Below are 14,916 nucleotides of genomic sequence, written 5' to 3'. Positions count from 1 at the left end.
TGGCGTGTGCATTTGCGCAAGATGGCGCCGGTCGGTCGGTGTGTGCCGCGGTTGCACACATTTTGCACACCGGAGCAACGCGCGCGTACACGACGCCGCCGCCGCGCCGACCAGACCAGGTTATCGCCGTGTCGCTCCGCTCTGAACAACACCGGATCCTCTTCTCCTTCGTCGTCGTCGTCATCGTCATCGTCGACGACGACGCGGGCACGGGAGAAGGAAGAGGAGCACGGCGAGGAAGGGACAAGACCTGGCTTACAAAAGAGACAGAGAGAGAGAGAGAGAGAGAGAGAAGAGAGCCTCCCGCGTGGCCCCGCAATTACGTATGCACCTCTCTCAGACCCCGCGGGCTTCGCGGTTGGCTGCGCTTCCTTCCTGTCTGTGCCGCAACCACTGTGTATTATGCATCCCGCTCTCCGTGCGCGTCCGCTTATCTTGTTTATTTATTTATTTTTTCCTCTTTTAGCATCACTTCTCGCTGTCCCATCTACTCCCCTCCCCTCTCTTCCTCCTCTCTGCTCTCCTCTTCTTTTGTTTCTCTCTCTCTCTCTCTCTCTCTCTCTCTCTCTCTCGTTGAATGTAGCACTGTCGGAAGAAAATATTCCGACTCCGGCGTCAAGCGTCTCAGAAGTAGAAGAACATGATTCACTTTTGTCAATCCCAAGTCGAACAATTTCCGATTGCGCAGTTTTACTGCATTCTTCGTTTATATACTGATGCACTTTCGCAAGTACTGTCGGTAATTTCATTTACTAATTTCGGATTAAACTGCCATAACGTCACGACGACCAAGCCCACGAATATTTCGAAGGTTGGACGTTCATTAAAACTGTCGACATTTTCCCGCCCTACTTATTAGCGGCTGTCAAAACTCGGGACGCGCTTGGACGAGGCTCGGATTTTCCGGCGCGGCCGCATCTCGAGCGACGAAAATTAAACGCGGCCGACGGTCTGCCAAGTTAAACGGCGGAAAGGGAAATCGCCGACGCGCGCGGATGATGCACCGACGAAAGAGAGAGAGAAAGAGAGAGAGAGGGGGGGCGGCTAGAAGTCGCAAGAAATTCCGCGCTTTTTCCGCGTCGTCTCGACGCACAGATAATCGGACGGAAGATTTGATTCTGATTAGGAACGTTGTTTTTTGGGGGCCACGAGCTAACAGAGGGCCGAGTATGATCCATACACGTCGGCACGAATCAGGGATATCGCCTTCCAGGGCCTCAAGATCTGACCCGGCTGTATCGTGTTTCTTCCTCGGTCCCTCATGCACTTTTTGGCCTTTTGCCTTCCCTCTCGTTTCTCTCGTCTGTGCCTCCATCATATGTCCTCTGTCTCGTCCTTTTTCCTTCCTTCCTCTTGTTTTGGGTTTTCCTCGGCGCGTTGAAGAGCCTCGAATGAAACGCTCGCCTCGTCTCCTTTTTTTATCCTCCTCTTTGTCTTCTTCTTCCCATTCTTACGCCTTCTATCTTACACCTATATTTTTATACCTACGCTATGCTTTTTCATGCTTGGTCAACGGCGAGGAACCGAAGAAGCTATCGAGATTACGTACATCTAGAGTGTACACACTGTCGGCCTAGCGCGCCTCTCCTCGAAACAACTCTCTTTTTCTCTTCGCGTGACGCCGTGAAATCTTTTCTCGCGTGGAATTTCTTAAAAGCATAGAGTTAGAAACAGAGAGGAGTGATTTGCTTATTAACGTCTAGGCTGTATACAAAGTAATGGAATTTTTATTTTTATTTTTTTTGCTTTACGAATTTAGCAAACGTAAAACTGATGATACGCAATCTGGAAGTTTCATGTACCAAACCAAGCAATAAAAGTTAACGTTTGAAATGATTGAAGTCATCTTTGAAAGAGAACATTACTAACTTTTGTTTTATTCTCGACAGTTTTCTATAATTTATTGAACAACTGTATAAATAAATAGTCTTTGTTTATTACCAGAATAGTTCATGTGGTAAACTGAAAAAGATTAAAGGATAGTCGGAACGTCTTGTGTAATACTTTTTGAGAGAATAAATCCTTAATATTGATGTAATTTACGCAAACAGTTAATTGGATCGTAAATTGGCTGTTTCTTTTCTTTATGTTTTGCTTCACAAAAAAACGAGCGTTTGCAGAATAATTTATTTTTTAATAAATAAAAATGTGCGTGTGAAAGAAAATCTAATTCTGTCATTTCTGAAGTTGCTAATGTAATCTCTTTCGAGGTACTGCGTTCGCGATTTTCTTTCGCTGCACAAACTTCATATATTTCCCTTTTTTTTATACTTAATTACATTTCTTTATTTTCTCCCCTGTGCGTAAACTGTCAAATAGTTTTTTTACGTTATCTCGTAGAATGGTTTCCTTTTCACAGATAACTAATCACACATTTCCTGCGTTTATGTTTCTCCTTTATTTGCGCCGTCGCCGGTATCGCGCTAATCGTCGTTGTTTCTTGTTGCCGCGCGTCTTTCCGCTTCTCGCTGTCATTCACGCAAGTGAAGTAGTGGCAAGGGTTGATGCTCGAAATGGAAAGTCATTTTGCCTGGCGAGAATCGAGAGGACGTACAGGCCATGAACGAAAGCGCAGTTAAGTGTGCGGGGCGCGAGAGAGGACGGCACGTGGGCACACACAACACGCACTTGCGTGCTCGAAAGTGCACATTCGAGAGCGTCTCGAGGACGCCTTGTCGCCTATATTCGGGGCTCGGAGATGGATTACTCGGAGATGGATTAGCGCTGCGCTAAGAAACTGTCCCAATGGCATGTTACGCTTGTCACTCTCCCGGGCCTCCCAGTTGTACAATGTCACGAGGCCTATCAGCCGCGGTAGAAATTTAATTATCGGGGCAGGTATCTAGTCGGGAGGGAGGAGCAAAATGGCGATGCATCAGGGGAGACATTCGATGGCCGCTGATAGCCTCGGAGACGCCTCGTTAATTAAATATAGAAATTCTAATTAATGAATAGTGCCAGCAGAGAGGTGACTGTTCGACGGTCGTTGACCCAACACTGGCATCGTTGAAACACGCGAGGAGCTACTAGCAGCAGGGTGCAGCGGGTGCTTCTATCATATATAAATTCGTTAAAGAATTCGCTTCACAACTCTCTTGCGGGATTAGCGCTCTACAGCGTATTCAAACATTGTACCGCTCTTTTCGTAATTTTGACGGCATGGAAGCGCGAGTCTTCGCGACAAGCCATATTGTCATAAAATCGAGAGCTTCTACCGTGCACGCATCGCTAAAGAATCGCTAAAGCGCTAAAGCGAGTTTCAATCGATAACGCTACAAAGTGGCTCGAAGATTATACGTATTATCTTCTTAATAGCCACATGATATCCGCCACTAAAAAAAAAAGGGGTAAGACCCTTTCTCGCTTCTTTTGATTTCGATCTCGGTAAGTCTTCAAAGGGAAATGTCGGCGAGCAGTCGGTCGTTGAACCGTGACGACAGTTTCTCAAGTAGGAAAAACAGAGAAAAACGAGAAGGCTCAAAAAAGTGAGAGTAAGAGAGAGAGAGGTAGAAAGAGCTAGGAAAATGTAAGCGATTAGAGAAAGAGCGTGTGTACTTACTGTGGGCGTAGTGGGCCGCTGCGGGGTGATGCGCTGTCGGTCCGGCATGAGGGTAGTAACCCCTGTAATCGTTGCCGACCACTCCGGCTACGCCGGTACCCCCCGAAGGCGCATCCAACCTAGGCGACTCGTACCACGTCCTAGTGCTCGACTCGCTGCTCATATCCATCGTGTCCAATGAGATCTTCTCGGTGCGTCGCGATCGCTCGTCGAAGAACGAGCAGACGGAGGAGCAACAGCGGGAAGAAGAGGCGTGAGAAGAGGGAGGAAAGAGGGATGGAAAGCGGAGTGCAGAGAGAGAGTACGGGCGGCAGGTCGGGGAGGAAGATTAGGAATACCGCCAGAAGCGCCTCTCTTCCTTTTCCGTCGTCCTCGCGACGCCCAGTGGGATCATAGGTAATCTTGGTCTGACTTGCTGAGCGAAAGAAACTGCCTGGCCTCCGTCCTGCGAAACACAACGGGCATGGATTAGTTCTCGTCACTTGTTTCTCACACGGTTGTCGATCTCATTCGATTATCCCTTTCTTTCTTAATCCTTTTATCCGCGCGTGTTGTAGAAAGGAACGTCTCGAATGATCAGTGAACTACGAAAGGTGTACTTAAGAAGTCCGACACACGTGCGAAATTTATTTTAGGCATCACCCACTTAGGAGTGAATTATAACGATATATCGGAAGCGCGTTTGACATCGATTTTTTTAAATATCGTATACAGCCTACCGTAGCGCTGCAGAACCATGAACCAGCACTACGCTGTCCACGAGTCGCACGAGATATTACATGCAAACGTGGAACAAAGTTAATTGGAGTGCTTAGTCGAACGCGATCCACGCGATCCGCGCAGTGGGAAAATTCCGACTTTATTAGCAATAAATAATTCCGCGATTTGCACGGCCTCGTTAAGCGACAACGCACGTGCACGCGCATTAATTAATTATATCATCCGCGGGAGCGGTCGTGATACGCGCGACCGAACCGACTTAATAAGACGCCGTCGAATTCCTAAAATTATTACTATATTAATTAATCGATCGAACAGCCGGATCTCGAGGTGCGGGGACAACCACCGGCCGTACGGCCGACGGTGCGTCATTTCAATAAAGCCGTCGCTCGACGGCTTTCTTGAATTCTGGGCGCGATCGTGTAACCGCGATACACGAATGTGGATGCGGGATAATGAACAACTTTGTAACTTGCACGACAAGCTAAGCCCGTCCGCGCCGCGCCGTGCCGCACCGCACCGCACCGATTTACGTGCGTATCCGTACCGGCTGCTTTCCGATATCGCTCTTGTCGCCGTCGTTTCTTCCTTGTAAAAGGAAGAAACGGCGTGTCATGAATCGGGCGAACCAGCGGACACGCACGCAGTAAATTAATACCGAAAGGCGAGACGCTTCAATGATTCTTTCATCGCGTTCGAGCTGCTGCATAATGCACCGTCTGTTTTGAAACGTCTTTCTCTCTTTTTGTCTTCCTCTAATGCAAAAAACGGGAAAACACGCGAGATGATTTGCGAGCAATCGAAAAGTGCCGTTCTCTCTCTCTCTCTCTCTCTGTCTTTTTTTTTATCCGACTCGAAAGCAACTGGAGATGGAAAAAGCGACTGCGTTCGACGACGTTTTTATTTCACTGTAAATTCACTCATTGTTCACGATAATCAAACATGGATCCGAGAACGGGCCAAGAGCTTTTCACGAGCAAACAAATATCTTGAGCAATATTTTATTACTTTGATCGTCTACGCGGCACGCAAATATTTTTAATATCAAAACTGATATGCACACTGTTGAAAATACAGAAAATAATTATGCTGGATCATTAAAATAATTACACCGAAAAAAAATTTGATAATTACTACCTAGGAGTGATAGTTATCGAATTTTTTTCAGTGCAATGCAATTATTTAAATGATTCAATATAATTATTTTCAATAAAATCGTTCTTTTCATTTCTTTCAGTATCGACTCTTTATTTTCGCGAGCGTTACACTTTCGAGTCTTTCTGACTAAAGCATCGGATTTTCGTTTACGTAAAGAAAGAAATTTTGGTGGAAAATCTGCCATTTAACATCGTAGGCTCGATAGAAACGCACGGAAAACAGACTTACCCCGATCGTCGAATTAGCGTCGAATTCCGATAATCGATCAGCGTGATACGGTAATTAGGTCCTGATCAGCGGTACAGTGAGAACATACTGAGATCGTCAACGATTGACGATCAAATACTCGAAATGATTTATCAATCAGCTTATGCGCGATCAAGGTCGTCGATGACGCAACCGGGACAGGTCGGTTTAATCGCCCAATCCAGATAGAGGAGCGCGAGAGCAAACGGGACGGCGAGAAGAGCGGCGGAGAGAAGCAACGGGATTCTTATCGTGGCACGTTTTCGGAAATATTAAATAGCTATCCCTAGCAGAGGCCTATAGTGAAATTTCGCAGAGCTAAATTTTTATTGCTGCGAGAAAACGAAAAACGCTGCGCGCGCGCGTTCGCGGCTTCGGCCGAGAAAAAAAATAGCCTCCTCGAGAAAACCGGTTACGCCGGGTTAACAACGGGTTTCATTTTCAGTCGAAGCCGTAAAATAGTCAATCTTTCGACGCATTAAAAAAAAAAAACGACGTGGCGTGGTGACGATGGTGGTTGTTGCAACAAATTTGGACGCTACGTTAGATTTTTTTTTCTTCGTTATTTTTGGCTCTGATTGTGAGCTAAAATCACTCTTGCCCGGAGCAAATAAAGTACTCGAAAACAATGCGCGATAAGATACACACGAAAAAGCGTGTTACCATCGATAAGGATTGATACCGGCATAAGAATGTGACACGCATATCCGATTAATTTTAATTGCCGAACCATCGAGATTCTTTCGTCGTTATTATTAATACACTGGATTTTATAGCAACGCACATATATTCTGTAAATATATCTCTCGTACGTTAGATAATACTATCAGCTATGTTAATAACGATTACAATGTGTAACGCGAACACTAACGCGAGTCGCCCATATTCCCAATTAGCCCCGGCACTTCTTCCGAATACGCTCAGTATCATTTAATATCAATCACGATTAATATACTAATTGCGCAGTTGATTAATTAAGCGCAACCGAAAAGTATCGACGTTCCAAATTGTCGCCCAATTTAGGCGGTTATCGCCAAAAATGTCGGGAAAGATTATAATCGCGGACTCGATCGATCATAGATATAACTAAATTTGAACAGATCAATCAAACCGTATCGCCTGGCACGATCGCAAGACGAACGAGCGATTACTTTTCAGAGATATCTCACAATCGGAATAATATTTTTTTGGCAATATAAATCACGCGGGCCGCGCACTTTTATTTTTATCGCATCCACATATAACAGTCGTTTAAATCATTAAGCATGCGCTCGAATATTTACCGCTGGGAATATATGGACGTTCTCGGCGGTTTTCAAATAATTACCAATGCGAAACTCGGTTTTTCCGAGGAGAAAAAACTTAGTAACAAGGAAACACGTTTCTTCTTGCTGACTTCTCATTTCCTCCCTCCTTCTTTCCTTTCTGCTTCTCTGACGGATAACGGTTCGTCTCTCTTCTATACTCGTTATTACTGTCGAAAATTGGAACGCGAAGGAAATTGTCTAATCTCTATCAAGCGACGCTCGGCTCTAGATAATCGAAATCAGACTCTTGACCGATATGCACTTTCGATCACTCGCATAGATCGTGAGTTGATCCTCAGTCGATTCGACAACCGCGATAACGGAAAACCCCGGGCTATGATAAGCAAAACGAAAATAACGTAGACTTTAACCGGCGCACGTGGCAGATTACGGCACTCGAGGTGGCGTGAAAACGAAGGACAGGTTGAAAAAAAAATACTCGGATTCTTCGCGCGAATCAAGCGACGACAAGACGATAAGCGGCTACTTCTTAGATCGGCGCTGTATGCATATAAATCGTAAATGTTACATTACGGCGACCGTGACGAGAACAGGTTCGAGCAAATTGGAGCACGTCCGTTGAACCGCCGAAGAAATAATTACAGCTGATAAGCGTACTATTCGTACACGTTTGCTCATTGCGATAAAGATGATCTCATCGATCGTAATAGGCGACGTAACGAGTTTTCACTAGCGCGAATGGACTTTCCTCGCGCGATATCGCGATTTATTATGCATATCTCAATTGTAACGCTAATAATTAAGCGCGAGAAGAATCAACCTTTCCTCCAGCGGATTAATGGAAAAAAAAAATCGTGCGTTTTCTCGTCTGGCTATCCGACACGCCGTGAATGGCATTCGATTGTTTTTCGCGTAACTAACAAACGGCACGAGAGGCGTTTAAGAATTTCGCTCGTGATCAGTGCTAGAATTTGATTTTGGCTTTCACTTAGGATTAATTGTACGTTCATTAGCTCTGCCGCGATCTAGTGGGATCTTATCTACCTCGGGTTACATCACTGTGTCCACTCTCGACGAAACTCCATCGGCGTTAACTCCTCGATCACGTATCACGTCGCTAATCTTATCAAAATTCGTTAATCTCCTCAAAAGCGATCGCAGCGGCGGTACTCGGAAATATATACGCGTGACGTCGGAATTTAACGGAGGTTTCGAAAACTCGGAGAAGAATCGGATCCCGCCGAGTTACAATGGTAACGACGCTATTTCATCTGCGTCGCGATGTGAATAGAACGAAAGCGGCGGTCGAATCCGTCGATTTTGTCAAGCGCGTTTCAGCGCCTTTGAAATAAAGCGACTAATGGAGCGTCGCGGCTCCAAGATCAAGGAGCAAATGTATTTTACATTTGAACACGTCGCATCTTATTCCCTCTTACTTCCAAGCTGCGGAGCGACATTGGTCGTTCCAGTTTCGAATTATCGAACTATTCCAAGAAAGTACGGTTCTCAATTACCATTCGGAAATTCGACAAAATCTTCATGCTAATATATACGCTTAACGCACACCTTTCGGTCTTTGGTCTCTTATCATATAAGGTCGCTCGTGTCTGTCGTTAATTTTTATCACTTTTACAAATATATAAAAATCACTGAGTGGCATGTGTCTCTCACATACACTTTGACATCTATAAAAAGTATTTACGGCTGTCGCTTAAAGAGAGAACTGTGTATAAACATAACTACTCCATTCAATACTTTGCTTGGATAGTTGCAATGAAATATTTACTTACGGTGCATAAATATTTACTCAATGAAAAAATTGAGTTAAATTAGTGGTTCTTGTATTACATTGATATTTATTTACGTTTAGTAAATATTTCGTTGCAACTGTTCAAACAAATATTTATGAAAATTTGAGTAATTTTTTTCTCTCAGCATAATCATAGTCGACAAGACGATTCCGAGAAAGGAAACGCGCGGGACGCGCAAATGTCCCGAGATGTGCGTTAAGCGTTAAACATGTTCGATCCTGGCGCATCGGGCACGGGGAACGCGTCTCACGGGTAGTTAACGTGTCTGAGACACGTATATCCATCGGACGGATACACTGCGAGGCGCGGTTTGTGATAATCTGATAGGAACCCAAAACGGATACCGTTTCGCTCGCGCGCCGTCGAGACGCGTCGGGGGATGAAGAATGGAATCATCGGCCCGTAACACGCACTGTCACGGCCATGGAAATAAGAGGAGAGAGAGAGAGAGAGGGGGGGGGGAGACGTCGCTGAAACGCGTCGCTTCGGCGAGCGCAAACTTTCGTAAAGCGGATCTCACTCGGATCGGGTCCGCGACCGACGGATCGGGAACGAAACAATCGAGAACGCGAGAGACTCCGGGCCGCCGCGTCGCGCCGGAGAGATGCGTGTAGTAACGCGATATTCCACTCCGTTCGAGAAAGGGAGAAAAAAACTCGGAGCAGCTCAAAGGGACATTGGCCGACGGACGGCGGCTTTCGTTCACCGAGTGACGTTTCGGAGCCAATGTTGGGTTTTGAGGATGTTTTCTTGGACGAAAGGGTTCGCGGAGCGCAGACAAAAAAACGAAGGCGATTTCGATGCGCGTCGCAACAATTTCGAGACACAAGGAGATACCGATACACTTGCGTGTACTCGTTCGCTTTCCAAAGCATAAAATAAATGTAGCAAGTGTCTTCAACGGGGGACAGAGGAAAGCGAGCGAGCAACGTGACGGTCGGCTGTGCAACATGTAAATCTCGCTACGAAGATTCCTCGGTGGCAAAATTACGAAAGATTTATCACGTTTTATGACGGACGTGTGTAAGGCGCGATTCAAATAAGTTGGAGGTATAAGTACGTTAATGCACTGTAATTTCTCTCGTGTTACGTTTAAGTAGAATACCCGAGGCAGAACGCAAAGGGTTAATGTTACCGCTGCCGCTACCAAAGGATTAATATTACCGTTCCCGCATTTTTCTATCCTCGAGTTAGAACAGTAGCCGAGTTAACTAGCCAAGTGCTTCATGTCTCTCTACTTTTATCGCTGAGCTGTCTGTTACATCTGTAAATCGCCAGTTACGCCTCGCGCGAACCGCCATGTTTCCTCTTTGCTGATGTTTCTTATACGCCTCTTTTTCCGTCGAGAAGAAGATACATTTTTGCAAAACGAGATCCAAAAGCGAGAAAAATGAAAGTAAGTTCCATTCACGTGAAAATATAAACGCTATTGGAGATGTACAATCGCAATCCTGTTTAAGCACAAAATGTCTTATTAAAGATACTGTTATTTACAGTTGAAAAGTTGATGCAATTTCTGCCAGAGAAAATATAATTTTGTGTTTGGCAGCAACACTATCACGTACATTTAACATAGAAATTATTTTTATATATTTATAACGAAATCTAAAGATCATTAAAACTATCTAAAATTATGTCATTTTCAGTATCTTATTTTAATTATTAGAAAACGACTTGAACACCTTAGTTTAATTTCGACAAGTTACTAGCGACAATTAAATTAATCGGAACTAGAAATTAGTTCAGAAAAAGGATGAATTTCACGATAGAGAAATATTAAGATTACGAATATTAAGATATTGTAACGAAAAATCTGGGATATTTAAACTATATCAATTTTTAGCGTGTCTACTTTTAATGATTAGAAAACGATTTGAACCTCTCAGTTGACTTTGAAAAGTTACCAGCGTTAATTAAATTCTTGGAGCAAGAAATCAGTTTAAGAGAAGCATAAACTTCATTGACAGAGAAATATTGAGTAAATTATGATAATATCAAATAATGTAATATGATAATATCGAATCAATGAATTCTCGTGATACTATGAACATTATTTAGCACTAGTGTTACAATGTTGGTTGCAAACGGAGTTTTCTTCGCGAAAGAATAACAGCAAAAACGTTATAGGAATACAAGAGTAATGCGTTTTTTTTCAATTATGTATCTTACACTCTGATAAAGTTTTGAATTAACATTAGCTAAGATAATTACTTGTTTGAAGAAGGTTGTACAATACATTTTTGTAATTCACATAATGAAACTACGCCATTTCGGCACAGATCAAAAGAGAAAGATAAAAATATAAAATGATTTGTTTCAAGTGATAAAAGTTCGTGTCACATTTGTAAACGCTTTGTTGTTAATTAATTTTCGTTCATCCTTTCAATGATATCAAATAATTTAAACTGTAAGAACATATTTATAATACTTCGACACTAACATTGTTAATGTATAAACATGTTTTACGTATTCAGGAATTGTAAAACATTTGTGTTGAATGACAAATAAATATTTTGAAAGAAAAAAATCATCGATTGGAGATCTTTGATTTTATCAGTGTCTAATTTCGATCCTTATGCGTAATTGTTTATTTGTTATTATCTCACTTGTAAATTATACGTTGGCAATTTTGAAAATTTATATCAGTTTTATAAATTATATATGAGATCTTTTGAAGATCCCTCAAAGCTTTCCTTCTTCCAAAGTTGTCGTTTAATTATCTTAGTTTTTGTTTCCTATCAGGTCTTTTACAGATAGTGATAATCGCTGCAAGTAACAAGAGTACTGATTTGCTCATGTTTGCCATTTGTTATTGAGCAGACGCAACACAATTGAGAAACCACAAGTGAAACTGTTGCGCGTTTTAGGCTCAACTGTAACCATTAGGCGCATTAGTCTTTAACAAGAAACCAAAAATGACGCTGACCTTTTCAAAGCTGAAGAGGAAAATCGTCAGAAGACATTAATTTGACATTTTGTCGAGCGAAAAGTGTGTGTGACAACAGGGTGTCGAATGAGGGTCTATTCGCAGGTCATTTATGTTATTCTAACCTACTGACCAAATCTACCTGCCCGTCGGAATTCCATCTGACTGTTCAGCTTTCGCTTAAACTCGCGGTTTACTCCACTCAGCTTGGCCCGTTTTCGTTTTCGTAGAGCAAGAAATTATGTAATCATTCTTAAAAGACGCTGATTATCGATTGAAGGCCATGGAAAGGCTCGAGTGATAACATGTGGTAAACAAATGGACTCACAATCAAGCGTTTTTGGGAAGATTAATTAGATCACGAAAAATACCACAACCGGCTTGGACTACTCATCACTTAAATATTTTTTAATATCTACGCAGAACAATTTTCAACGTGCTCTTTTAATTATTCAGGTCTTTCTATTTTGTATTTTTATTATAGGGATGGTTTTATAAAAGTGTATTTGGAGACATTTAAGCGTAATCTTGATTTGAATATCCAAGATCTTAGCCGCATCATCTAGATTCTTAATAAAATAATCTGAATAGCACACGTGACAGTCACTAATCACTGCAGGCGATATAAACTCGAACTTGACGAATAGTGAGAACACAATCTGTCGCTAACAGCATCATACTAGAGGTTGATAAAATCACGATGTTTTATTCACATATAAATGTAAGCTTGATCTTCAAGCCAATCTCATCACGCACGAATCTCGCACGAATTACTTTCATTTATATTCATTTTCATCAAGATGTAGATTTAATCTGAGTTACTCTCTATCTTTTTCCAGTTTTAAGAATTGGAAAGAGATGAAGAGTATAAGTTTGAAGAGTATAAGTTATACCGAAATCAAAATTTATTTACATCAGTGAAAATAAACATTAAAGTATTCAGAAGCGTGATTTAGCTGCACTGAAAAAAAGCTTAGTAACAGTTATCAAATGTTGAGTGAAATAATGCCAATTAAATGTTTGATTAATATAAATATTTGGTACCTAATCAAAAATAATTTTACTTTTCTAAATATTTAGTGAGTATAACCAAATTTAGTAACATTTACAAAATATTTAGAGAAATAAAATTATTTTTGGTTATATTAACCAAATATCAGGGCTATTATACTCCACATTTGGTAGCTATTACTAGACTCTTTTTTTTCAATGTATGTAACGCGAATTGCCTACCTTCTCGTGGTACATCATCCGATCGAAACGAAATGTGACGTTGCTTGCAACAACAATTTCACGGATTTCAAGGCAAGAGTCAAATATCGTTTTTCACGCGCTGCGGTATTAACTTACGGTTGTGACGATTCAGAAAAGCGATTCGGCGGGATGGATTCGATAAAGGCCAAGCCAGCTGCAGCGATCGCGAGATATTTGCGCTGCGCTACGCTGGCGCTGCGGTACGGCGCGACGTGCCCCCCGTCGCGAAACAATCAACGCGGATAATCAAACAACTACACGATCGTCGAACTATGCTGTCTGCCCTTACCTTATCTCCCGGCGGCAATCCCCGGTCGAGATAACAGGACGACTAGCTTGTAGGTTCCGCAGATGTAGACGCGGCGGAGGAGGGGATATCGTTATCACTAAGTTAGCACCAACACACTGCACCGTACATCACACACACAGCACATTGTAGCGTTCGTGGAGTTTTGCTCGATGGGCGGATGAGTGAGTGAGTAAACGGCTGGGTGGAGGGAGAGGTAGGGGGGCGCGAGCAGATTGATCGGATCGAGCGACCTTCGCTGATACCTCTTGCCTTTCCTCTCTTCCGTTTTTCCCTCTGTCCGCGAACTTTTTGTCTTTTGAGAGAACAAGGATCCCGGATACGTGGACGTTCTCACACTTTGCGAGGTAGAACTTTGGCGCGCGAACTCGTCGTACCTGACGTACTCTGCTTTCAGTCACAAAATTCGCCTCTCAGTCCATCCTTCCGCCTGTCCTATCGTCTTATCGAGCAGATAAGGTGCGGCTGTAAAGTCTTTTCCTGGGTTTTCTCGGTTTTTTTTTTTTTTTTTTCAAAAATGCACGCACGCGCGCGCGAACTCGACTCGATGCGACTGTCGTGGCACCCGGCGCGAAACTAAGCGCATGAAAACACCGCGCTGCACGAGCCCCCACGTTCCTGCGTGTTCGGCAATGTTCGTGACCACTCGGCGCCGTTCGGCCGGTCGTGGCGACGCCCCCCAGCCGGAGTCCAGCCTACCAGAGGGGCGTAACTGCTCTCTTCTCCCCACCGTGCTCCGACAGAGAAGTGCACTCTGTTCACCCGTATGCACTTACGCCCGCGGCCTTAGCGCTCCTCCGACGATATTATTGCCACCGCTGTCAACGGCGTTGACGAGAATACGGAGTAAACGACGAAAGGACAAGTGTCTTGGCGCTTTCATAAAATTAGTAGCGTAATATAATAATGATAATAATGGATACGAATTCCATACGTCGACAGTCGAGGTAGATGGAGACGCGAAGAGACGATCAATGATATTATTGAAATTTTTAGGATGTGTCGTCGTGGGACGGATTTCTATTGGCCAGCTGAATATTCATGAGGGAAGGCGGAGTGCTCGCTTAGCTTAGGCGTAATTTCTTTCGAGCTTCGAGCCCACTTCGGTCATTTATCTTGTCCGTACCGGTTTACGAAAGAGTAAAGCATCGGAGTCTACGACATGAGTATTTCTCGAGAGTGCCTTCACTTAAGGAAAAAAACAAAAACATACAGACGAGTCGTGCAACTTGTACAGATTATTGAAGTCAATTCATAAGTATAAGGAATACACACGCACACGTAACATAGGCGAATGATCTGCTGGTTTTTTATAAAAATAATTGACGAGTTGGAAAATAGCTGGGTCTTACCTAGCAACAGTATCGAAGCGAAGTGTTTAGAATGCGATTCGGAATGTCCACAGCGGGACGCCCGCGCGCGAGCGGAAAATTCAATGTTCCCAGGCGGATTTAATGCAGTCCTCACCGATTGGCAGATACCGCGGCTCAACAGTGCCAAATCGTTCCATCAGGACGCACATGCACGATACATTTCTATAGTCTACTTTGAATATATTGCATCGAGCTGCAGCGCGAGTGGTGCTATTTACGTCGGCAATTTATCAACGCGTCGGCCAATCGAAAATCTAGCGTATCATCGTAGTGCAATGACGAATGAAATTATAG

The 14,916-nt window shown here is 43.4% G+C and overlaps 1 protein-coding gene across 3 annotated transcripts in view; it reads right to left on the bottom strand.

Moving 5' to 3' along the window:
* The window catches only part of LOC105207872 (GATA-binding factor C), an 86,650-nt gene extending 72,812 nt beyond the window's left edge, over positions 1-13,838 (bottom strand). The window contains exons 1-2 of one of the 3 annotated variants that reach the window (XM_039446435.1): positions 13,232-13,838; positions 3,560-4,004 (exon numbers count right to left, since the gene is read on the bottom strand). In XM_039446435.1, coding sequence (XP_039302369.1) covers positions 3,560-3,728 — 169 coding nt within the window. In that variant the 5' untranslated portion in view covers positions 3,729-4,004; positions 13,232-13,838. Of the gene's footprint in view, positions 1-3,559; positions 4,005-5,665; positions 6,158-13,038; positions 13,212-13,231 lie in introns of those variants that run through there. The other 2 variants (XM_039446437.1, XM_039446436.1) reach the window with 2 other exon arrangements.
* Between the last annotated feature and the right edge of the window lie 1,078 nt (positions 13,839-14,916).

This window comes from Solenopsis invicta, chromosome 3 (genome assembly GCF_016802725.1).
Source record: "Solenopsis invicta isolate M01_SB chromosome 3, UNIL_Sinv_3.0, whole genome shotgun sequence".
NCBI classification, from domain to species: Eukaryota; Metazoa; Arthropoda; class Insecta; order Hymenoptera; family Formicidae; genus Solenopsis; species Solenopsis invicta.
Note: the sequence above shows the minus strand (reverse complement) of the source record. Positions and strands in the feature narration are given on the sequence as shown.